This window comes from Psammomys obesus, unplaced genomic scaffold (genome assembly GCF_907164565.1).
Source record: "Psammomys obesus unplaced genomic scaffold, mPsaObe1.curated_primary_1811, whole genome shotgun sequence".
In the NCBI taxonomy this organism is placed as follows: domain Eukaryota; kingdom Metazoa; phylum Chordata; class Mammalia; order Rodentia; family Muridae; genus Psammomys; species Psammomys obesus.
This window is the reverse complement of record NW_026588752.1, coordinates 5249229-5275433: the sequence shown is the minus strand read 5'-3', so window position 1 is coordinate 5275433 and position 26205 is coordinate 5249229. Positions and strand designations below refer to the sequence as shown.

The 26205-nt window shown below is 45.1% G+C and overlaps 1 protein-coding gene and 1 non-coding gene across 4 annotated transcripts in view; both read left to right on the top strand.

The window, feature by feature from the left end:
* The window catches only part of Cluap1 (clusterin associated protein 1), a 29912-nt gene extending 10577 nt beyond the window's left edge, over window positions 1–19335 (top strand). For 2 of the 3 annotated variants that reach the window (XM_055604797.1, XM_055604799.1), the window contains 7 exons: window positions 4121–4254; window positions 8039–8180; window positions 9725–9797; window positions 12781–12888; window positions 15922–15977; window positions 16227–16283; window positions 19115–19335. In XM_055604797.1, the coding sequence (XP_055460772.1) occupies window positions 4121–4254; window positions 8039–8180; window positions 9725–9797; window positions 12781–12888; window positions 15922–15977; window positions 16227–16283; window positions 19115–19264 (720 nt within the window). In that variant the 3' untranslated portion in view covers window positions 19265–19335. The remainder of the gene's footprint in view (window positions 1–4120; window positions 4255–8038; window positions 8181–9724; window positions 9798–12780; window positions 12889–15921; window positions 15978–16226; window positions 16284–19114) is intronic. The other variant, XM_055604798.1, reaches the window with a different exon arrangement.
* Window positions 5581–5683, top strand: LOC129674725 (U6 spliceosomal RNA). The gene has a single exon (XR_008719829.1). It is a non-coding gene; the product is annotated as a U6 spliceosomal RNA (small nuclear RNA).
* Window positions 19336–26205: the final 6870 nt, after the last annotated feature.

Below are 26205 nucleotides of genomic sequence, written 5' to 3'. Positions count from 1 at the left end.
ACACACACACACACACACACACACACACACACACACACACACACACAAATTCACCAGTTTTAAAGTAATTGAATAGTAATTCAATATTTTGGTGAATATTATCCTATTGTATGTAGCCAATTCCTTACTGCCGGGCATGGCATTTAAACAATTTTAAGACTTTCTTTCTGTCTCTGTGTAGAAAAGGGTTTAGAACTGAGGGGCTTGTATACTAGACAAGTACTTTACCTTTGAGTTATAGCCCAGCCCTTAATTCTAATCTGCACTATAACAGCTAGAATGAGCACCATCTTTTCCAACTCACCTATCAGTTAAGTTTTGTTAGAGATTCATACACCTGTAGCTACATCATTTACATCATTTATTCATGTATGTACATATGTACATAATCTACCATCACACTTTTATAAGCTTGGCCTATCACCTGGATCTTGACTTTTAAATGCCATTTCCTTTAATAGAGCCAGAGCACCCATGAAAAATGGCTTATTCCAGAACTAGTTAGGGCCAGGCTTGGTGTCGCAGGCCTGTAAACCTAGCTCTCGGGGAGGCAAAGGCAAGCGGATCTCTGTGTGTTTGGGGCCAGCCTGGTCTATAAAGAGTCTAGGACAGCCAAGGCTACACAGAGAAACCCTGTCTCAAACAACAAAACAGAACAACAACAACAAAACCCCAGCTCATTAGGAAAAATACAACATCCTATTGTGCCAGGAGTAACAAAGATGTTCAAAGGTTATCAGGGAGTCTGTAGGAGAGACAGGGTGCCCACTTGATGGGCTTCCTGTGACCATTGTTTACACATCAAAAGAAATGAATTACAATAGTTTGTTTTATAGTATAGAACAGTGAAATAGGACTGTTCTCAAATTAAATTCTCAGTGAAATAGGACAATTCTCAAATTAAAATTGCTTCAAGGAAGCCAGCAGGACAATAATTATTACAAAGAGAAAGAGCCAGTTCTTATGTGACGCCCAGCATCAGTCCTCAATCACACATCATCAGTAAATAACTTGAAGCTATGACATCTCAGAGGATAACGTCTCCTCTGTGGTATTCCTGCTAAAGTTGCATAATCTGTATCTGTCTGACAAAGCCAGACTAGAAGCATTCTGTCAGTTAGCTGGCTGACACTTGCCAATAAGTGAGGTCCTGAAATCCAGAGGAAGCTGAAGAGCACCGCAGAAGCATGACAGCAGACGGCTTGGTGGCTCCTGTCTACTATGTGTAACGTCCCTAAGACAAGCAGGAAGACAGGAATGAACCTGAGATTAGATGATGGCCATCTACTGTGCTCATGTCTGGTTGTAGCGTTCTTAATAGGAAATACAAAAAGGTTGAAGGTGATTGGACGCCACTGGCGGTTTCCTCTCAGTTTGGAGGAATTCTTTTTATTATATTCTCACTTTTCTTTAACTGTATTATTATTTCTAAATTTAAAATTTGTAAAGAGCCATATTCTGTGTACTGAATGTTAAAAAGCTAGTCCTCCAGAAGGGGCACAGTTAGACAGATCCTGTAAGCTCTTCATTGTCAGAAAATATGCTTGATAATTCTGAAAGCAAAAGCAAAACGGCAGCATGGGTACTTAGATGGGATTGTAGAGTATAGGCCAGTTATTTCCAAAAGCTGGAAATTTTTGTTTATACATTGATCTTTCTCACTTGAGAAATAGATAAAAGAAATAGATAAATTCCCTAAGCTGTAATATGACTTTGGATCATAGAATAGTCATTATCAGGAAGGGTTGTTGATTATGGGTGCTGGAGAGATGCATTAGTAGTTAAGAGCATATACTGCTCTTCCAGAGATCCAACTTTGGGTCCCAGCACACATTAGCCAGGTCACAACCACTTGAACCTCCAATTCCAGGGCATCTGGTGCTCTATTCTGGACACTATGGACACTGCATTCACATAGATATACACGATACACATCATTTTTCTTTTAACCTTTAAAAAAGGTTGTTTTTTTTAATTTTATTTTTCTTATTAGTTACATTTTGTTAACTCTGTATCCCAGCTGTATCCCGCTCCCTCCTTCCCTCCCCAATCCCACCCTCCCTCCCTTATCTCCCCCCTGCCCCTTTCCAAGTCCACTGATAGGGGAGGACCTCCTCCCCTTTCATATGACTCCGTTTTGTCAGGTATTTTCAGGACTGGCTGCAAAGCTCTCCTCTGTGGCCTAACAGTACTGCTCCTCCCTTGTGGGGTGGGGAGGTCAAAGAGCCAGTCATTGAGTTCCTGTTAGAAATAGTCCTTGTTCCCCTTACTATGGGAAACCAACTGATTACTGAGCTATCACAGGTCACATCCGAGCAGAGGTTCTAGGTTTTATCCTCTCATGGCCTTTGGTTGAGTGTCCATCTCAGAAAAGACCCTGTGCCCACATATGTTTGGTCCTTGTGGAGCTCCTATCCTTTTTAAAGCCAGGCATGTTGGCGCACACCTGTAATCCCAGTACTGCGGGAGGCAGAGGCAGGAGGATCTATGTGAGTTGGAGGCCAGCCTGGTCTACAAAGAGAATCCAGGACAGCCAGGGCTACACAGAGAAATCCTGTCTTAACAGACCAAAACAAAACAAAAGAGTTGTTGACTAAAAGGACCCACCTTCCTATTGAAAGGAATTTACACTTGTATTGGAATTTTTATTGCATTTGCATTCAATCTTTTTAAAGATTTTTATATGTATGAGTGTTTGCTCCTGTCACTTTTTGTTGTTGCTGTTGTTTTCTTTTAAGATAGGGATTCACGCTGTGGCTCTGGCTGGCCTGGAACTCACTATGTAGACCAATCTGTCCTCAGACTCAAAGATCTGCCTCCCTTGCCTTCTAAGTGCTAAGATTAAATACATGCACCACCATGCCTGGCTCTCTAGTGATTTTTAAAGGAAAAAACTCTTGAGAAATAGTGTACTGAGCTGGAGGTACAGCTCAGTGGTACAGTACTTGTCTAGCATGTGTAAGGCTTTGAGACTGATCCCTAGGCACACACAAAATGTCCACAGAAATGATAAGTGTACACACACACACACACACACACACACACACAAATGAGGCCATAATTCACTGGCAATAATTGTAGTTTCAAAAGATGCCCTGTCTGAGAATCCTAGAGAGTGTCTAGTCTTCTAAAGTCATTTCTTTGTGGTTTTGCAGAGACCTGGAGGCAGACAGCCAAAAAGATTTATGATGGTATATTAACACATAGGCAGAGTACCAGAGGGGAATCCACCAACTTCACACAGGGTTAGACAGTCATTACACAGGGAGGAGGCTCATTCACAGCCAGGTTGTGCTCCCGTTCCTGTGCAGTTCAGTTGGTGCTCTGAACCACAGGGCTCCGAAAACTACCTTCACAAAGCATGATTATGAAGCTAGCACACTGGGTCTCACCATGCGCACTTCAAGCAAACTTGCCCTTAGAAAGATAAGAATGTCTGTGGATATAGCCAGTGGTCTTTGACCCTGTAGAGCCGACAGCGCAGAGATTCTGTACCAGTGTGCTAGACCCTCTTCTAAAGCTGCATCTCACCAGAATGGCTGGTGGCTGCTCTTAAAGCCACTTCTGAACCGACTTCACCAGTAAAGCAGGTTCTCCATTTATAGTTGAGCTTACATAGAGGGAAAGGAACCTTGTCTGTCCATCAAAGTAGACAGTGGGTCAGAACTAAGGCCACATGACAGCTTGGGGGGGGGGGTCTGTGTGTGAGTTGGTGTGTGTGTTCACTCCCTCGGATGGTATTTGATAACCAGGGAGCAGCCCAAGAGAAGGCAGGCAGACAGCGCAAAGTGGTCAGTGAGTGCCCAGTCCTAACCCAGCAGGCTGGGTCAGACACTAGGCACCTCTCTGTCTTTATTAGAACATTCTTTCCATTTTTGTTTCCTTCCATGTCCTTCCATACACCCACTTTTCATGAAAAGAATGGTAATTTTTTTCTGTCAGTGTGTCCACTCCTGTCTCTGGAAATGGTTAACTAAGTTGCAGTGGGGCAGGGGTGGTGTTTTGTTGGTTTGCTTCTGTGTATGGTTTGTGCGATGTTGCTTTGCCAGAATCATTAAGCAGCTCTGTGTTGAGACAGCCCACCCCGCTGCCTCATCTCACTATTTTCTATTCAATGTAGGCTCAGGTTCAGAAGACTAAGGACCTGCTCAATAATGTGGCCTCTGATGAAGCCAACCTAGAAGCTAAAATTGAAAAGAGGAAATTAGAACTGGAAAGAAATCGGAAGCGACTACAGACCCTGCAGAGTGTCAGGTAGAGTAAGAGCAATGTCTGGAAGGTAGAAATAAGCCTGGAAGAATGTAAGTGGCACCAGCTGTCCACATATCACAAAGCAGTCGTATACACAGAGACGCTGTACAGTTTCCATGCTGCCTGTCCTAAAAGCAAACTGATCCACTCACTCTCTGCACTGCTTTTAACATGTCTGCAACATGGCCGAACTCTGGAGCCCGCATTAAAGTTTTTATGGTTTCTTGGAATATGAGACAAAGTAAATCCAGATGGTGGGATTTATACCAAGCTTGGCCTTCTAAAATCTTGCCATAAATTAGATTGAAACAGAACATACTTCCATCTTTTGGTTTGAATAGATTTTGGACTTTTCACTTTGTTAATTCCTCACCTGTCAGCAATTTATTTTTCTACAATTTTGGCTCAGTGGAAAAACAGTTCCACTTAGAAGTCTCACAGTGGCCAGAACATTGCCTGTGCCAATGGAACCTTTTGTGTTTTCCTCATATTTCCTTTGTGCTCTTCTCTTTACTTGGTTTATGCCTTCCCTCCTTGGCCTCAATCTTTTTGGTTTTTCTTTTCACAGTGTTGGGAGCGAGCACTGTCATAAACAGTAGGAACCAAGAGCAAGTTGCCCAGGTCCACACAAGCCACCCAGGGCCTTGCTCTGTTCTCTGCTGAAATTACTGCCACGAGAGTCTTTGGATTTAGTAACAAAGTCATCCTTAAAGCATAATTCATTCCACGCAAAACAAAAAGTCACCTTTTTGTTTGTTTGCTTGCTTGCTTGCTTTTTTCAAAACCGGATCTCACTTTATAGCTCTAACTGTCCTGGAACTCACTCTGTAGACCAAGCTGGCCTTGAACCAAGCAGAGATCTGCCTGCCTCTGCCTCCTGAGTGCTGGGACTGAAGGCATGTGTCACCACCCCCAGCAGGTTCCAAATCTATTTAGTAGAAAAGTTGCTCTGTTTAAAAAGTTTAGAGCTCTCTGTCCCTCTGTTTCATCCTGTGTCACTTTTCTGTGGCTGTGACAAGTTACCATGATAAAGGTAATTTATGAAAGAGCGTTTAGCTCAGTGGAATGAAGACATGGCAGCAGGAACAGCTGAGGATTGACATCTTGATCCCCAAGCAGGAGAAAGAAAGCACAGTGGGAATAGAACAAGTCTTTTAAAACCACAAAGCTTGCTCCTAGTGACACACCTTCTCCAGCTAGGCCACTCTTTCTCTTTTCCAAGCAGTCTCACCACCTAGGGACCAAGTATTCAAATATATGAGGCTGTCGGGGGACCGTTCTCATTCAAACCAGCACATTCCCTACTCATGTTATTTTAAAAACGTTCAGGGGCCGGCTTCAGCAGCACATATGCTAAAATTGGAACGATAGAAGATTAGCATGGTACCTGTGCAAGGATGACATGCAAATTTATGAAGCATTCCGTATTTTTGATATGGATTCTCTTGATGTCACAGACAAGCATCTGAGTAGCCAAAACTGATATTTCAGTGAAGCTGACAAAATCAAAGTCGCCCAAGGAGTTTCAGGGGCTGTATAGGACAATGGGTCTATCCACAAGTCCGTCCCTTACCTGATTGCTAGCATGCAGCATTTCTGTCGGGACATTCCTGTCAGTACTAAGGTTAGCCCAAGTCCAAGCCATGATGTACTCAGGGGAACTTAAATTTGAGAAGAGAAAATCCTCAGCTCAGATGGAGGTAGTGTCCACAGCCTCTATTCATATGAGAAGCAGCTTTTCTGAAAAGAGTTCCAGTATATACCTTGAATTTTTCAATAAAAGTTTGGTGGGGGAAACTGTTTCAGTCTCTCAACTCCTGGCCTAAAGGGACCCTTGTCTCTCAGTGCTTGAGCCACCACAGGAGACCGGACTTTTGGCGCATTCCTCTACAGCTAATTCTCATTTTTAAAAATGTTATATGTATGTATGTTTTGGCTGCATGTATACCCGTGTCCTGTGTGCATGCCTGCTGCATATGAAGTCCAGCAGAAGTTATCAGGTCCCACTGAACTGGAGTTCGGGTTATGAGCTGCCAGGTGGGTGATGGGACTTGAACTCTTGTCCTCTGGAAGAGCAGCCAGCACTCTTAACTGCTGAGACATCTCTCCAGCCCCTCATATTTTTTAAGGGCAGAGTTTTCCCATTAAAATTAATAACTACGCCAAGCATGATGACATGTGCCTGTAATCCCAGCACTCAAGAGAAGCAGGGAGAAAAGGAAGGAAGGAAAAAGGAATACTAAGAGGGAAAAAGAAAAGTTAGCCAGCCAGTTGGAATAGGCTTTTATGTTACAAGTTTTCATTTTATTTTGTTTTAAAAGAGCGCATATTTGCAGTAGCCTGTTTACCTGTGTGGAAGACTATGTTTTGTCATGTCCGTAGTAGATAGATGCTAAGATCACGTATGTATTTAACTCACTGATTTTGAAAGTCATATATAGCAGGTGACTGTGTTAATCCTACTGGAGCCTATGGTTCATGGAAGTGAAATCCACCCAACTACTTGCTAATAGATTTAATTCTTTAAAACTTTTTATTGATTCTTTCTGAATTTCACATCACATACCCCAAAACCATTCTTTTCCCTGCCTCTTTGTATCTGCCTTCCGCCCATGCAACCTCGCCCCACCCAAAAGAAAAGAAAATAACATAAACTTTTAAAAATCTCATTCTGGAAGCTGTAGAGTGCCCCGTTGTGGCTCACAGTACACCCTTTTGTCCACACATCTATACTTGCAAATGCCCGTTGCACTGAGTCATTGGTCTGTTTGAGGCCTCTGGCTTCTGCTACACTATTAATACTGGGTCCTCACAGGACTCCTCCCAGATATCCTGTTGTTATCCAGTGTCATGGAGACCCGGCAGCTTGGCATCTGCAGGACTGGCCCCTTCACGCACTCCAGCAGTTCATAGATGGGGTAGAGGTTGGGGTGGGCCAACTCAAAGCCCGGGATCTGGGCTGGTGGCCGCTGAGCTGGTCAGCCCGCCAGCGCTCCCGCACCCACACCACCAGAAGGCGCTCTCCAACACTGCCCCTGCTAGCTTACCCAATGCTGCAGGGCCAGCTCGTCTGAGCCCATGCCACAAGAGCCAGCTCTGCTGTGCTGACAGGTGACATGCAGAGCCCTCTTTTCCAAATGCAGTTTAATTTTTATTAAAAATATACATTCCTGGCTGGGTGTGATGACATACTTTTTTAATACTGGTACTTAGAAGATGGGGGTAGACAGATCTTTGTGAGTTCAAGGCTGATCTGGCCTACATAGTGAGTTCCAGACCAGTCAGAGCTACATAATAAAATTCTGTCTCAAAAAAAAAAAAAATATATATATATACACACACACACACACACACACACACACACACTCATTTCTTTCTGTACCTGTACTTCGGAAGGTCTGGAGGGCTTAGCATGGTGACACACATGTAAGACCCCAGCACTCAGGCTGGTCAGGAGTCAAGGGCAGCCTAGGCCACCTGAGCCCCTAACAAAAATCAACAAAACCTGGGAAGATGCATGTTACATCCAACGCACCAAACTGTAATTCTTTTCCATAATTTTCCTTCCAGGGTTTTATAAAGAATACATGGTTAAAAAAATAACTTCATTTGGTGGGTAGAGAGGAGAAAAGGCAAATTATTTTTAAGCAGTTTTCAGAGTGGGGACCTTGTATCGTTAGATGTATTTGAAAAAAAAGGCATGATGATGGAAGTTGGAACTCTTAAGTACAAATTTCAAACTACTGTAGGTGGATTAACTCACTTTTTGCTTCATCGCCCGTGTTAGGCCAGCCTTTATGGATGAGTACGAGAAGGTTGAGGAAGAGCTGCAGAAGCAGTATGACATTTATCTCCAGAAGTTTCGGAACCTGGCTTACCTGGAGCAGCAGCTTGAGGACCACCATCGGCTGGAGCAGGAGAGGTTTGAAGTAAGTCTGTGGCGTGTTACTCTATACTGAGACATACCAGCTTGTAAATATCAGTGTATGAAAAATACAGGTCTCCAGACTGCTCAATTCTTCTGCCTTGCTGACTGTATAGCCTGGATTCTTGATTGTCAAATAGTTGGCGTGTTATCGGGCTGTGGGCAGTGAGAAGTGGAAAGGGGTCAACTGTGACCTGTGCAGTGACCTAGAAGGCCCATGTGTGCTCTGCTCTTTTCCATGCCTAATACACAGGGCTTTTTTTAATGCTTAGTATAGCAAACAAAATTTAAAAGCCAGTTTTATTTCACTGGGTTTTTTCAGTCGTACATGTTCCTGTGTTATGTATCTGCATTTTCACATGTGTATGGGTGTGTGTGTGTGCATGTTCACAGCTGGCATCTTCCCCTCTCTGCCTTCTATATTGAAGCAGGGTCTATATTTGACTTTAAGGCTTGCCTATTTGACTTGAGCTGGACAACTTGCTCCACTGGTCCCCTTTCTGCCTCCCCAGCACTGACGTGACAGGCTGGCTGCCGTGTGTACTCAGTGTTTACCTGGTTTCTAGGCACCTGAACTGTGCTGCTCACATTATGCAGCAAGCACTTAGCCCTGAGCCCTCTCCCCAGATCCTCACTGTGCTTTTCTACAGTCATCAGGGCGGTTTCCTGTTTAAGGGGCGGGAGACCAGTGTCTCACTATGTTACCCAGAGCAGCCTCTTGCTTCAGCCTCCTACAGGCAGGAACTGTAAGAAAGATGCATGTCACCACTCCCAGTGTAATCAGTGCCCCACTTGACAACACACCTGACGTACTACTTCCTTCTGGCCCTACACCAGGAACTATAACCAGTTTTCCTTGTTTATCTTACCATCCTGACCTGACCGTAAGCATCTTTAGGATTGGAGTGGTGAAGCAGTACAGGCAGAAACAGGAAACTATTTTTGCTTTCTCTTGTTGTGAGCATGAAGGCTGTGCCTGTCAGCATTAGACACATTTCCTATGTCCTCCCTTGCAGGCACGTATGGCGGGCTTCTGTTGTGTCACTCACTTCTTTCAGAGCTGGAGTGGTAGTGGGGGGGGGGAGGGTGTAGGCTGCAGCATCAATCCCTGCACCATCTGCACAAGATGCTGGGTAGGTGACAGAGGAAGAGCACAGGTTTAGGGACCTCGTAGGCTGCTCAGGGAAACTTTAAAAAAATTTTTTAAAGACTTATGTATGTCTTTTTTGTATATTGGTATTTTGCCTGCATGTATGTCTGTGTACCATGTGCATGCAGTACTCTCAGAGGCCAAAAGAGGACATCCCCGGGATTGGTGTTACAGATGGTTGTAAGCCACCATGTGGTGCAAGGAATTGAACCCGGGTCCTCTGGAAGACCAGCAGGTATCCTAAGCCACTGAGCCATCTGTCCCCTTAAGCAACCTCCTAAGGTCTTGTTTGTTTTGTTTTGTTCTGTATGACAAACAGTGTGGTATTTACACAGTGGTGAAGAATCAGACCATCCACCAAAGTTTATCATTCTGAGTCTGGCTTTCCTCCTCCACAGGAAGCTGAAAATACTCTCCGTCTGATGCAGAATAAGCTAAAGGAAGAGGAAAAGCGACTGCTCAAGAGTGGAAGTAAGGCTGTTTGTTCTGACCGGTGTTCCAGCTTTGAGAAAGTTTACTTTTCTGTCTAAGATGTTTAGTGTGTGTGTGTGTGTGTGTGTGTGTGTGTGTGTGTGTGTTCATGCCAAGTCTGCAAGTGCAGGTGTGGTGTGCTGCGGTGCACATGTTGAGGCCAGAGGACAACTTTAGGGTTGGGTCTCTCTCCTTCTACCTTTACCTGAGTGCCTGAGGTCAAACTCAGGCCAGCAGGTTTGCACACACCGTTAAGTACACCATAAGTTACTTATGTTTCTCTAGCAAAGCTACTTACGTTTAAAAAGTATTTTTAAATTTTAATTAACTTCTTTTCTCTCATTTTTTAGTGTGGTAGAACAATGGATAATCTGTGCCCTCTTAAATACTAACAAATCTGCCATTGTTGCCTATGTGTTGGGACTGTTAGCCTGGTGCTTTGTGGGACTCAAACATTGCGAGTAGGTGTATCTCTGACTCTTTTTTTTTTTCCCCCTGCTCTTGAGATTCTTTTCCTCCTATTGGGTTGCCTTGTCTACCCTCAATATGAGGGTTTTTGCTTTGTCTTATTGTATTTCTCATCCTGTTTGGCTGTCGTCTCTTGGAGGCCTGCTCTTTTCTGAAGAGGAAACGAAGGGGCAGGGTAGATCTAGGGGAGAGGGGAGGTGGCAGAGAGCTAGGAGAAGTGGAGGGAGGAGAAACTGTTGTTGGGCTGTATTGTATAAGAGAAGAATCTATTTTCAATAATAATAGTGATGATAGTAAAAGCTTGCTTCCAGTTACATAGCCTCTAACTAACATCCATTGATTATGATACTTACAACATTTGTGTCTGTTTAAATGCTACAGTTAGCTTGAACTCTGTGTAATAGGTAATTATGAAAGAAAATTATCTCTAGTAATATGAATGGTCCCATATTGTAGGGCAGGCTAAAATGATAGTGTTGCTTGCAGTGTCCGTGAAGGGACCACTGGCTTATTGGCAAATCCTGTACACAGTCATCCAGGAATGTTCAACAAGGCTCTCACCTATAATGGGAAATTTGTTCTGGCTAGTGTTTTCAGCTGTGAGATGAAATGTACTAAATGTTCTAAACATGAGGCCCAGAGTTTGGGAGGGAGTCCTCTCCATGATGAGCTTGGTACGGCTCACTCGGCTGACACCAGGTGTCAGTTCAACACTGGGACTGTGGCAGTGTGATGTCCTGCTACACCACAGTTCTGTTGCACCGAGTTGCTTCTCTTGCTTATTTCTCTGCTCTCATGATGAAATGACTTTATTCTCTTGGTCTAAACAGTACACCTGGGCCTCCAGCATTTCCCCATCTGCGTGTCCCCTTTGTGTCTGTTTCCTTTTTGTACCGGTCCTCAGAGAGCCCTAGAAAAAGATCCGAGACTGCTGGAAATCCTCTAAGTGCAGGTGTAGAAAACCTGAGAGCTGTCTGACGCGCAGCAGGTTCCTGCTGCTTTAGTTCTGGGTCAGTCAAGACAGAGATTGAGAGGTATAGATAACTATGCTGCATGGAGTGAGCATTTAATGTTGTAATTTTTGTGGATGAAGTAAGAGGAAAACTAAACTGAGTGGTGATTTTGTGTTATAGTTGTTAAATTACATTAATATGGATTGATTTTCTATATACAGACTTTTAGAAGATGTAGTTTTCGAATTGTGTTGGTAGTCGTGAAGGGTGCTCTTGGTGACACTGCTGCCAGTGTTGAGGCTGTCCCTCCTGAGCTGGAGAACACAGCTCTTCTTCCTGGCTAAAGGAAGCCAGCTACCTTCCCCCAGCACTCAGGTGGATCTAGTTACCTTGCCATTACCTTCTCATGCAGGCACAAAGCAAAACCTTTTGGAAGACTAATAACTGCTGGGCTTCCAGGGTGACTTCTAAGTCAGTGTCAGACCAGCCCCTGTATACAAACCCCTCTAAAACCCTCCTTCCCAATTCCCTATCACTCCCTGGATAGAGTAAAGCACTAGCCAATAAGAGCATTTTCTTCCCATTATATTTCTTTGTTGGTTCTGTCTAGGAAATGTTCAACTTATAGGCACAAAGAATATGAACAAGTATTTAAGAAATGTATATAGAGTGATTTCAGGGCTGGAGAAGATGACTTGGTGATTAAGAACACTTGCCAGCACCAAGCATTGGGTAACCCATAACTGCCTTTAATTCTAACTCCAGGGGATACCAACATCCTCTCTGTTCTGTACAGGCCTCCCCATACATGTGGCATACACAAACACACACACATACACAGAGAGAGAAAAAAAGAGAAGAGTGAGAGAGAGAGATAAGGGAGAAATTTTTAATTAAAAACTAATTACACTGAAAATAGTCTCTTATAGAGTGTGTATATGAACAACCCCCACCCAATAAATAAATAAAAATATTTTAAAAACAGGGGATTGGACCTAGAGCATTGCAGAAGATAAGTACATGCTCGTCCGCTGAGCCACACCCCACCAATGTATGCCTTTATACAGAATTTCCTCAGGGAGGAGTGTCCCGGGTGCTAGTCAGCTCACTTTCTCTCTCAGGACAGCCTGCTGCAGTCCGTGCCTGAGTTCTTTCCATCAGCTACATTCAGTCTTCAGCTTTGTTAGGGCCAAGGCTCTTGAGTTTTAATACAGCCTGACATAGAACAAAGAGGACTTCCCCCAATTGACCAAGGACTTCAGATGCCTTGAAAGCCAGCGACTCAATTTTGGAAGAAAAAAAAAAATCAGCTGTCATAATGCTTTTAAGGCATCTGGTCCACATTCTTTTTGCTTTGAAAAATCGCTCTAAGCAAATACAGCGTATTATGGTCTGCATTAACACTCCACTAAGTACCTATCCAGGGAGTGTCATAAAATCTAATCGATGAAAAGAGGGCTAAGAAAGGCATATGCCCTGCATTAGAGGCTTAGTAGGCAGAAGATGTTTGACTGTAATGAAAGAACTGTAGCTTTATTCTGTCTTCTGGTTTTTCCTGCTAGGTAATGATGACTCAGACATAGACATCCAAGAGGACGATGAATCCGATAGTGAGCTGGAGGAGAGGCGGCTGTCCAAGCCCCGGACAGCTATGGAGGTGCTCATGCAAGGTATGTGGCTCCTGTGCCCGCCACCCTGTGCCCGCCTCTCAGACACAAGGGTAGAGTTGGGTGAGTGCTGCTTAATATTGAGGTACAGTGTGCTGTGAAGGGTCCCTGGAAGCAGTTCCTGTCTCAGCTTATCCTGTTCTTGAGGATCTGTCCCTCAGACTATTCATTGGTGACCATTACCTCTAACAGTCCTTTCTGCTTTCTTGTAGCTAAGCTGGTCTTGAGTTCACAGTGTACCTCAAGATGACCTTGAACATGATCCTCCTAGGTGTTAGGATTACAGGAGACACCACCATGCCCAGCACCTGTGATATTCTTACCTGTGGCCCCGGGATAGCTGGTTCATTTGTGTCTTCAGACTTCCTACAGAAGTCTGAAGTCTCAGAAATGGCCTCTGCAACTGAGCTCTGTGTTATGTTCATTTGAGTCAGTGCAGTCACATCCCTTGTGACCAAGAAAGTAACACAGAGAAAAGGGGATCACATAAGTGCCTCTCATAAAAACACTTTTTTTTAAAAGATTCATTTATTTTTTTTTATGTGCACTGATGTTTTGCCTTCATATATATCTGTGTGAGGGTTCCAAATCCTCTGGAACTGGAGTTACAGACAGTGGCGAGCTGCCATATGGATGCTGGGAATTGAACCTGGGTCCTTTGGAACACAGCTAGTGCTCTTAACCGCTGAACCATCTCTCCAGCTTCCCTCATAAAAACATTTTTAAAATGGGGTCTTTTCTCGTGTTCCACTTCAGCCTAGAGGGTCATAGCTAGCTGTCAGGGCTTTGTCCTTACAGATTGCCTCTCCACACACATGTGAGACACACTCCCATACATACATGCTGTCCAACATAGCTAAAAAGATCACCTGAAAATTCTTTAACTTAAGTGGGACTAGATTGCATCGTGACTCTATAACTTACTTTTATTCTGTAAATTAAATACTTTGGGGCTGGGGAGATGGCTCAGTCAGAGAATGCTTGCTCTGCCAGTCTGGAAACCTGGTTTCAGAGTCCCAGCACCCATGTCAAAGCCACATGCCTCAGTGCCTGTCTGAAATCCCAGTGCTGGGTAGGTGGGCAGAGGAGGCTCACTGAGGCTCGGTGGCCGCCATACTGAGTCAGTGAACCCCAGCCAGGTCTCAGAAATAACAAGAACAGTGACGTAGGCAGGCATTGCTGTCAACCTCTGGCCACCACATGCACACACACATACACATACATTTACACGTGTACAGACACATACACTACACTCATCCAAGTTAAATACATTATAACTGTTGTGGAGTATCTGTCAGAGAAGAGTGCTCCAACATAGGTTTAAACCCATAGAAGTCTTTATTAAGCCGGCTGTGGTGGTGCACACCTTTAATCCCAGCACTGAGGAGGCAGAGGCAAGTGGATCTGAGTTCGAGGCTAGCCTGGTCTACAAAGCGAGTTCCATAACAGTCACGGCTACACCTTTCTCAAACAAACAATAAAACAAGGAAAAGAAAGTCTTTATTAGCTGGCTGACAACTACACTAGGTGTTCAAGATCCCAGTGTAGCCCTGAACCTTTCCCAGCGTGAGCTTTTAAACTCAGCCATGTCCTGGTTTGACTTCAGTTAACAAGAACAGTTAGCTAGAAGCAGAACTACAAAGGACAAAAAGCAAGCTTAATACATTCAAAGACTCCCAGAACTGTGGGCTGTGATGGATTTCTTTGCCTTAGTTTTGGCAGGTGTTGCTCTCTACATGCTGAGTTTTACAGCCTGATTGGTACTTTTTAAAATTTAATTAATTCAGTTTACATCAGTCATAGGCCCTTCCCTCTTCTCTTCCCAGTCCTACCCTCTTTCCTGCATCACCTCCCCCCTATTCCTCAAATAAGGGAGCCCCCTACACAGACACTCCAGCTCGTCTATTCACAGGAGGACTGGGTTTGTCTCCTGATTGATACTTCTATCATAAAGTCAGTTGTACAAAGGTCTCAGAGCCTGTTACAGTAACTGTTCCCATATTAGCAAATATAGATGTGCTTTATTCTTTGTAATGGCTATATCATATTCCATTGCATAATTGTACCCTTGATTTACTTGGGCATATCCTAACATTCACTCATATATTTAATTTCACTATTTTTCTTGTACTTCTTTCTGAATGTATTAATGTATATCATTTCAAATGGAATTCTTTTGTGAAAAATTCTGTTAACTTTAGTTTTTTGTTATATTGTTTTTGGTACAGGGTCATGCTAGCACAGGATGGCCTTAAATTTAGAGTCCTTGCCCCAGAAGCCCCCTAAGTACGCAGATTGCAGGAGCCACTGTAATGCCCATCTGTAAACTCAGTTGCCCTAGATTTTGCCTTAAAAACATTTCTATATCCCCAGCCTTCCTGTAAAATGTTTTTTGCACATAAAATTTTATTATGTTCATTGATGTGTGTGCACCCACACATATGTGCACACTTGGGTACATAGCCAGTGATAACTTTTGGGACTCGGAGTTTTTTCTTCTGCCATGTAAATTCTGGAAATTGAATTCAGTCATTAGGCTTGGTGCCAAATGCCTTTACCTGCTGAACCATCTTGCCAGTCCATGTTAATTTTCTTGTTATTTTTTATTGTTGTTGTTGAGACATGGTCTCACCATGTAGCTCAAGCTAGCTTTGATCTCCCAATAATCCTCCTACTTCAGTCTCCTGCATGCTGAGATTAAAGATGTATGCCCTCACACCTGCTGTGATATTTTATTGCCCTTCAAAGTAGAAGTGCAGAGTTGGGACACGGTGACACAAACCTGTAATCCCATCACTCTAGAGGCTGAAGCAACATCAAGAGTTTAAGGCTAGCCTCTATTTTGAGAGAGGGGAAGGGGGATACAGGAAATTGACTACAATTTGTTGACAGTTCTCAGTAGTTGGAGCTCACTTAAGTCCTTTTTTGTATGTACGTTAGTATTTTCCCAGTTTTCCAAGGGAAAGAAAGTCTTAAATGCCATATCCTAATAAATTGTCCAAAGATCTCATCATGTCATGTTTTCATTGTTCTCAGGAAGGCCCAGCAAACGCATCGTGGGCACAATGCAAGGTGGAGACTCTGATGAAGATGTGAGTCCCAGAGCTTCTCCACACTCCTATACCTCCTGCTCTTTGGGCTGTCCTCATAGGTTAGCTCAGGTGCTGCCAGCAGTCAGGAAACTACCTGTTTCCAGCACATTGCTTGAATGCGACAGAGTCTGGCCTTTGAAGGGCTGGCTCTTTTCTTTGCTTGTCAATAGCTTGTTTCTCATTTCACACAAATATGCTTGCCCTTTTTTTTCGCCTTCTCACTGTTCTTTCCATTCTCGCTTTCCAAAGATGGAAGCAGCACCAGCCCTCTTAGGTAAATGCAAGACTCCCAGCTCCAGGAAGCAGGTTGGTTTTCTTTCTTTCTTTTTTTTTTTCTTTTGCCTCATCTGTTTGTTGGTGTGTGTTGGCCTGTCCAGGGCTAGCAGAGACTCTCTTCTCCAGGGGGATGCTTCCTCTCTTGGACAAGAAGCCCTCAGAATAGTTACCACGGTGAGAGAGGTAGCATGGTCTCTTGCATTTCCATACTCAGAAGGGACAAACACCAAGACCAAAGATGAGAAAGGTGTGGGCAGTCATCAGGCCCTAAATTATAACTAGAAATGAAGAGCCGATCCAGGGGCTGGCCCAACACCAGCCTTTCTTCAGCACCACTCTGCAACTCCTGAGGACCAACCAGAAAGCATGCTTTCCTGGACCAGGTCTCAGGGGTGCTGATAGAAAGCTGACCAGAGAACTTAACCAAAAGGGAAATCCGGTGCTCAAAATGGCAGGCTGGGTACACACTGCTGGACCCTCTGGCCCGGTCCTGCCGCAGTCCCTGGCGGTGCTACTTGGTCCATGTAGCCAGTTCCTGGAGACACCAATGCAGGGTCAGTTTGTGAGGTACAGGCCTCTGTCAGGTCTGGCACAGGCGGGACCCCGTGCTCTGTATGAAGCTTGGCATACTAAGTGCCACAGGTGCAGCACTGCCCAAATTCACAGCAGCAAGCTGGCACCTCATGTCGCTGGGCAGCTACAGAGATGCTTGTACCTCGAACCCCTAGGGGACAGTTGTTAGAGAGGAAGGGAGATCACTGAGCAACAGCCCATTAACAATGAGGATGCACCTGATGAGCTAGCTGTCATCCACTCCTGCCCACCTGAGTCTGAAGCAGGGAGGAGATGGCCTAAAGGAACCAGTGCTTCCTGGATAGTGGTGTCTGGCTTCTGTTTTATTTGCTTGTATGCTTTTCAGAATGAATGCATCTGCAGTGGCGTCAGTCTTCCTATTTATTTATTTCATGTTCACACAGCTCCTCTGTCACAGGGCTTGGTTTATATGTGTTTGTTCAGCAGGAATCTGTTGGGTCCTATCAGTGCCAGGTCCTAAATACAGCAGGGAACAAAAATAGACCTTGCCTCTGGGATACATACGTTTTAGGAACAATCTAGCAGACCACAGCCATAGGTGTTGACATACCACCGCCATAGTTATTAGGGAAGAAATAAAGTAGGTTCAGAAGGTGAGAAATGATGGAAACAAGGCATTTTTTCCCTCATGGTCAGGAAAGTCCTCTGTAATAAGAAATTAGAACGGAGGCCTGAAGGAAGGAAAGGGTGAGCCATGTTGGGGTGGGCAGAGTCGTTGGGCCTCGGGAGTGTGAGCACCTACTGTGAGGTAGTGGCAGGATAGAGGGAACTGGGGTGAGAGTGATAAGAGGTGGCAGAGGCAATGCAGAACTGTGCAGGACTGGACGAGCACCTGGTAAGACGGGAGATGGTGGAGAACCATCAGCCCAGGAGGAGGTATGGGTAGCAAGTGCAGCTGCGTAGGTTGGAGGTGAGTGTGTCTTACCTGAGGCAGTGGTGATGTTGGTGTTGAGAGGGCTCAGATTCTGGGTGTTTTTGAAGTCGGACCCATTGTGTTCTGTTAGTAGATTGTACCAGGGTGGTGGAGAGGAGAAATGCAGAATGCTTCGGTAGTGGCATGACTGAGAGCATGGGGTTCTAACTTCCTGAGACAGATGACGTGGGGAGGGGCTGAGAAGGCAGATCAGGAGTTTGATTTTAGCCATTGTCAGGTGTGTGGCCTGTTAGACACCCACATTGCTGGTGTGGAGTGGCCAGTTGAAACTAAAGTTTGGAATTTAAGAAACAGGGCTGGGTCAGAAGCGTATCTTGGGAGCCATCCACGTTTAAATATGGAAGTGCGATAAAGATGTGACCACACTGCTTTGAGAGCAGGAAGAGAAGGGAGGAGGCCTGCAGCCCTGAGCTGCCTCTGTATCACAGGGGCTAGGGGATTAAAGATGACCAGGCAAGAGAATGGCAGACCGTGCAGAGAGCTAAGGACAGAGGGTAGGAAGCGGACTTCAGAGGGAGGGGTGGGGCATTGACAGATGTGGGGAGGATGGTGGCCAGGACTGTGGAGCCCCACTGGACTGGAATCCCTTTAGTCTTCATAAGAGTGGTTTGGGTTTTGGGGTACGTTGTTGTGCATAGGCAAATGGGAGGGGCACACGTGGAGACACCTGAGCATTTCTTTCATTGTGAGACAAGGTCTTTCTAGGGAGCTCAGGCTGGCCTCATTCATAGCCATCCTGGGTTTTGGGATGCTGGCACTGTAGACTTGTACCACACTAGGCCTGAATTTCCCAAGGAGGGAGGAAAGCAAACAGCAGGGTTGCTGGAGAAGGTGGCAGTTCTTTAAAGAAGAGAGTTCTAACATGTATGTACTACTGGGGAATACTCTAGATTGGGTAACCAGCCATCTTGCTATACGTGGAGCACAGGACATGCTGTAAAAAAGACAGCCCGAGTTTTTGCTCCCTGGATGCAGACCGTGAATGAGCTGAGGCACCTCCACTTCCACCTGGAATAGGCCTCCCTTTCTCCTGCCCTTCTGACTGTCTACCTGTCTGCTTGGTCTCTAGACTGCAGAAACCGTGCAGCACCTGGCTTCAGCATGTGTTAAGGGTTTTCCCAAGACACCCATGGAAAGCCAACCCCTGCTTGCTAACCCTGGTAAAGGCCACACAGTCCAGTGGAGCTGTTCAGCTGGCAGTGTCTGTTCCCCCAACCTTCCACTCTAGGGTATTGCTGGCGTGGCTGTCTCCTTGCGGGAGTGAGGTGGAGTCTCTAGTAAGAGATCATAGTGAGCTAGCACCTCAGTTGCATTTGCCATCTTTTCGCTTCAGGAAGACTCAGAGGACAGTGAAATTGACATGGAAGATGATGAAGAAGATGATGACGATTTGGAAGATGAAAGCATTGCTCTCTCACCAGCTAAGCCCAGTCGAAGGGTCCGGAAACCTGAGCCCCTGGATGAGAGTGACAATGACTTCTGACCCTCTTGCCAAGGGACCCAGGCAGATTAAAAGCCTCAGCTTTATAGGTGAACAGGGAATCAGCAGACTAGAAAGGTAACCTGTATTTTCTTCACTACACTATCTGGGCGTAACTGTCACTGAAACGAACCCCAACAAAGATGTTCTTTTGTCTTACTTCTTAACACTTGTGAAACACACGTGCTCTAGGTAATTCAACTCTAAAGAAAAACCCATGAGGAGAAATACAGACTGACAACCATGTAACTCTTGGCTGCTGTTATTATTAAACTAATTTTCCTTGATGTTCTGGCCATGGAGAGGCTCCAGGTTATGAATGTTTTGTTTTCTCTCAGAAGACTATTGTTCTCTGGGAGGCAGATACACTGCAATTACATGTCATTTTCACATCTTCACACTGCCTCAGCGAGTGCAGCTCCAACTCCTACGCTGGCTACACCTGATAGCAGGCACCCATGTGAGTGTGTGTGTGGGTACGTATGAGGGTTATGTGTGCACATGTCCATGTGTGAGCAGGGACTGTTTGTGCTGGTGTGTATGCATGTTGTGTGCATGTATGTGTGAAAACCAGAGGACAACCTCTGTGGTTGTTCCTCAGGCACTGTCCACCTTTTTGGGGGAAGGGATGGGTTTTTACTGGGACCTGGAAGTGCACCAGTTTCCCTGGACTGGGGAGACACTCGGCTCCAGGCTTGTCTCCTCCTCCCCAGGGGGGAGCACACACCACAGCTCCTGGATTTGTGCGGATTTTGGAGCTTGCACTCGTGTGTGCATAGGAGCTTTCTACCAGCTGAGCACTATCCTCAACCCACCTGACATGTCTTACTTTGTTTCATTTTGAGACAGGCTTTCTCTGTGTCATCCTGGCTGGCCTAGAGCTCACAGAGCTCTGCCTGCTTCTGCCTTGGAGTGCTGGGGCTAAAGGCGTCTGCCACCACTCCCGGCGCTCTCTTTTTCACATCTTTGTGTATGTATACCATGCATAAGTGTATTGGCATGCATGGAACAACATACATGTGTTGAACTCAGAGGACAACCTTGAGTCAGTATTCATTTCTCACCTTATTTGAGGCAGAATCACTTGCTCACTATTGCATAGCGCAGGCCAGCTGGTCTGAAAGCTCTCAAAGGTTCCCCTGTTACCACCTCTGTCACCAACCATTTCACCACAGGAGCACTGAGACCACAGGCATGTCACCATAGCCAGTTTTATGTGTATTCGGAGGCTCCAGACTCGGGTCCTTCTGCTTGCTCAGCAAATGCTTTACCCATTAAGCCAGTTCCTCATCCACTAACTGGCGGCTGTTAAAGGAGCTTTGTCTGCAGTCTATGGCACAAGGATGCAAGTATGTGTCCTGCACCTGGTGTCTTTCTGAAGGAGCCATCAGAAAAGAGAAAACAAAACACTGGTACCGAGTCGTGTTTCTGATTCGAAAAATAAACTAGAACCAACTTTGGTAAAGTGGTACTCAAAAGAATTTCCATGTGAAATGAAAGCAAGGGACAAGTGAAATTGTACTATGCAAAGCATGGGACTGCAGAGATTGCTCACTTTCTCTACAAGCACGTCTCCAGGAGTTCGAGGCCAGCCTGGGCTGCATAGCAAGTTCCAAACCAGCCAGGGCTACCCAGTGAGACCCTGACTCAAGAACAAAACAATAACAACAAAAGTGTGAGTGTGGCCACACACACCTGTTAGCCTAGCACAGTATAACTAGAGCTTGTTGGCTGCACAGCCCAGCTGAGAAATAGCGAGCTCCAGGGAGGGAGTGTCTCGAGGACGTCCTCCTTGGCTTCTGCATGCTTGTGCACGAGCATACACAAACACTTACACACTTGCATACACCACACATAGACAGAAGTGTGGGGTTGCTTTTATAGTTTATGATGATGAAGTCAAAAGATTGCAGAAAATGTCTAAAGTGTAAAATGTGAGATGATGTAATGGGGGAAGGCACTTAGCAGTAGCCTGAGTTCAATGCACAGAACTCACATGGTGGAAAGAGCTGACTCCCACAAGCTGTCCCCTGACCTCAACACAGGCACGACAGTACTCCACATGTAACTCCACACAAAACAAATGCAAATTTAAAATGTATTTGACACTGTATTTTATATAATTAAGCTTTACTTGGCAGCATTATTTTTAACTTATACATATTACATATAAAAATAAAGTAGCATTTGTCACTGTTGAACATTTTGTTTTTTGAGGAAGGGTTCATTATGTAAACCTGACTGGCCTGGAGCTCACTATATTGACCAAGTTGGCTTTGAACGCAAAGAGATCTACCTACCTCTGCCATGAACTTGCTTTGCAGATCAGGTTGACTTGACTTCCTGTCTGTCCCCTTCTGCATACTGGGCACACTGCCAGCCCTGGCTAGATACTCTTGTTTGTTTGTTTGTTTCATTGTTGTTGTTATAGCTATCATAAAGTGAAAGGGCCTGGAGAGAAGTTAAACTGCCTGTGCTTATGTAGAAGACCAGGGTTCAGTCCCAGCACCCACATCAGGTGGCTTCCAACCACCCGTAACTGCAGTTCCAGGCATCTGAGGCCCTTTTCTGGCTTCTGCACATACATGTGATACATCTGTACGTGCAGACACATAAATTTAAAACTCCTAAAAAGTTAAGAATAAAAGGACTAACAATGGAAAACATGAAAATTGTTCCCTGTAAGACAAAAAGAAAACAAAATCATTTTTTCTAGTTGGTTTTCAGGGAGGGGTCAAGCCACCACATTAGAGGCTTAAGGGTTGGGAAAGGCATCAGAGGTCCATGCTTTGGTTTAGTCAACAGGGCAGATCTTCCTGGCTTCCTTCTTAAATTTCCTGCTTTCTGAGACAGAACCTCTGGCTGGTTTGGAGTTCACCGTGCAGCCCAGGGACCCTGATCGTGTGTCAGCAGTCACTTTAAGTAACTTGGAGGTATTGTTTTCAAAGAGCAAGAAGGCGTGCTAGTGACAGGGCAGTGGAAGGTCCACGTGTTGTGTTGTTGTAGTGACACAGGATGATAATCCCAGCACTCTGGAGGCCAGGGCACAGTGGTTGGTGCAGGAGGCTAAAGACCAACTCAGTAAATAATGAAAAGCAATTTCAGGAACCCAGTTGGTTCACAGTGCAGGGAGTCTCCTTGGCCATGGAATCATTTTGCTGTAGGTACACTTGCTGTGCGGATTTTTTTTTTCCCACGAAATATTTGAGCAGCTGCAGCTGTCAGGTGTCATGCTAACAATAGTACTGAGATGAATGACTCTTAGTATCTGCATGCAAGGTGCATACAGTGCCAGGAGTACTGTAGGGAACCCAGAGTAAGGAGCAGCAAGCCTCCTCTGGAGGAGTAGGTAAAGATGTCTCTGACAGTCAGATTAGACTTGGTCTTCTGGGCTTTTGTTGTCGGTTTTGTAGTACTGGGGATGGAACTCAAGAGTTTTGCTGTTCTAGCTAAGTGCTCTGCCATGATGTGCACCCCAACCCTGGACTGACCAATAAGACTCCATCATACAAGATCTGTGTAAGATCAAGCAGCCAGAATCCCCACATAGAGGAGATGATCTGTAGGCTCAGCCTGTACTGAGGAGCTTTTGACAGTTAATAGCTGCTTCAAGAAGAAGCTTCTTCTTCCTCCTCCTCCTCTTCCTTCTTTTTTCCTCTTCCTCCTTCTACAGTATTCCCACTGGTATGTTTCATGTGCTCCAGTGGATGACCCCACCTGCATGCAGATATGGACTACACTAATTGGACTTAGTGGCATATCAAAGAAGACATGAAATGAGGATGAGAAATTAGGAGAGCAGAAATGGGGGCAGTATATGTGATCATATTTCATTGAATACATGTATGAAAACAGAAGTTTTTAAGCCTGAAAAAAACCAAAACGATGGGGCTGGAGAGATGGCTCAGAGGTTGAGAGTGCTTGCTGCTCTTCCAGAAAACAAGTTCAGGTCCCACCACCATATTAAAGTGGTCTACAGCCATCTATTAACCCCAGTTCCAGGGCATCTGGTACATTCTTGTAGCCTCCTGGGGCAATTGTACTCATGTGCACAGACCCTTACACAGATACAAACATACACACATGTTAAAACGATTTCTTTACAAGACGAGGAAGGACAGAAGCACAGAGGTGTCAGAAGTCCGTGAAATGGCAGGCATATAAGGCTGTCATGCTTGTTATGAAATAAGGGAGCACAGTGAACTTGTGTTCCGCTCTGTGAGTAAATAGCAACCTCCAAAGATAAGGCGTTAAAAAAAAATCACTCAGCTGAGTAGTAGTATTGCACATCTTTAATCCCGGTACTAGGGAGGCAGAGGCAGGTAGATCTCTGAGTTCAAGGCCAGCCTGGTCTACAAAGTGAGTTCCAGGATGGCCTGGCCACACAGAGAAATCCTGTCTTGAGAAACAAAAGGAAGGAAGGAAGGAAGGAAGGAAGGAAGGAAGGAAGGAAGGAAGGAAGGAAGGAAGGAAGGAAGGAAGGAAAGAACAAAGAAAGAAAGAAAAGAGGAAGGAAGGAAAGAAAGAAATCACTGTGGACTGAGTCTGATACTGCAGCCTTTAATCCCAGCACTCTGAAGGCAGGAGCAGGTGGATTTCTGAGCTCAAGGCCAGTCTTGTCTGCATAGAAAGCTCTGGGACATCCAAGGCTTAGGAAGAGCTTGGACCACATTCAAGTGTCGGAAGAGATGTTGGGGAGGACAAAAAGGCTTTGGGGAATACTCATTGTGGAAAACTTGTATTGGAAGGTTCCTAGAGGTGAGGCACCCTAGTTGCACATTTGCTAACTGATACAGCTAATCGGGAGGTATGAGTAGAACACGGTGGAGACACTTTGGAATATACATCTGCAGAATGATGCCTAGTAATGACTTACAACTACACAAACAAGGGAGGCCTCCAGGGAACCTGTGGACAGAGTACATTCATTTATTCCTGTGCTCTCCTGAAATGCTAGTAAAGCCAGAGGGAGAAAGGAAAGAATAAAAAGGAAAGAGAAGTGGGGGGAGGAGGAGAAATTTTCACAGTGGGTGTCTTAGGATTTCATTGCTGTGAAGAGAGAACATGACCACAGCAGCTCCTATAAAGGAGAACATTTAACGGGCTGGCTTACAGTTTCAGAGGTTAGTCTGTTATCATATTGGGGAATAGGGCAGCGTGCAGGCAGACATGGTGCTGGAGAAGGACCTGAGAGTTCTACATCTTGATCCACAGGCAGCCACAGGAGGAGAAATGTATGACTGGGTATGGCTTGAGCATCTATATAACCTCAAAGCCTGCCTTCACAGTGGCCTTCCCCCAACAAGGCCACACTTCTTAATGGTGCCACTCTCCATGGGCCAAGCATTTAAACAAGAGATTCTGTGAGGGACAAACCTATTCAAACCACCACACAGGGTAAATAAATCCACAGGGCACCAAGAGCCAAAGCAGAGACCAGAGTGAATGAACGATTGTTCAGTGATGTGGAAAGAAGATAGGAGCATTAAAGCTGGAGGAGCCGAGAACAAAGCATCCTTAACAGATTAAAAAAAAAAAAAAGTCTGAGATGAAAAGTAGCAAGATGCACTTAACAGCAGAGGACGTGCTACAGGAGAAAAATGCAGAAGACAGCAACAGAAACTGTCCAAAATTAAACAAAAAACAAATAGGAAGAAAATCAAACCCTCTTCTAGCTAGTGGTTTGTCTCAGTTCCAAGTTCACAAGCTTGCTTTGTGGTGATGCAGCTAGCCCTTGCTAGCCTGAGAGCTATGAAACAATGGAGTCTGGATGGAGTTTCTGGAAGGGGACCTTCTAGGTCTAGTAGGGCTTGCTCACCGTATCTTTGGAGAGCACCCTTTTTCCTCACAGTGTTTGGCCCTCAGACCTCCGTACTCGGCTCCTATAGGGTACCAGGCTCCCAGCAGTTGTCTACTGGCTGGCTGGTGTCGTCCTGGCTGCTGACCTTCAGCCAGAAACATGTTGAGTTTTCCTGCATACATACATACATAACAGCATGCTGTTACCAGTGCCGGGGGTGGAGCCCGGACCTACTCCACTAGCTGGATGTATCCCCAGTCTGAGAACAACATCGTAAAAGTACCAAAGAGAGAAAACAGCATTCTCTACCCAGACACAATAACCTTCAAAGCCAAAATGAATACACCTTCAATTTCCAAGTAAAATTCCTTGAAGATTGTATTTTCCCTCCAGCCTGGGAGCCAGTCAAGGATCTTGCTTTTCATTGTTAGGTCTTTTTCACGTTTAATTTAGAACAATCTCCAGACTGTTGCCACATTTCTGCAGGCAGGCCAGCTGTGTGGAAAGTGCTTCCATTTGGAGCCAGGTAGTCACACCTCTACAGGCAGGCTCAGGTAAACACTGTCGGCAGACAAGCTCCGTCAGTGCGCTGTCTGCAGTCAGGCATGATGTCCGTGTGTCCCATGGCTGTGAGGCTAAATGTAATCATTTCTTTTTCCTTTTGTCTTCTTGAGACAGGATTTCATGTAGCACAAACTGGTCTTGAATTCACTACGTATCTAAAGACAGCCTCGACGTCCTGATACTCCTGCCTCCACCAAGTGCTGGGATTACAGGTTCTTCCTGGCTCAGGCTGAATCACTGTTGTTAAGGCTGCATTGGCATGCTACTTGCTAAGGTGCCCCTTTTCCTGCATTCATAGAGCAGCGCCTCTATCAGCTGCCATGAGCACTCATCTGACTATTGATTTTTTACGTTTTTGTTTTGAGAACCTCACTGTGTAGTTTAAGCTGGCCTCAAACTCCTGATCCTCCTTTCTCAGCCTCACAAGTACCAGAATTACAAGTGTGTGCCACCATGCCTAGCTTCTGGATAGTCCATTTTTTTTAGTTTAAGACAGGATGTAACGATGTGGTTCTGGCTGGCCTGGAATTCACTCCTGATCCAGACTTGCTGGCCTCAAACTCAGAGATCCCTCTGCCTC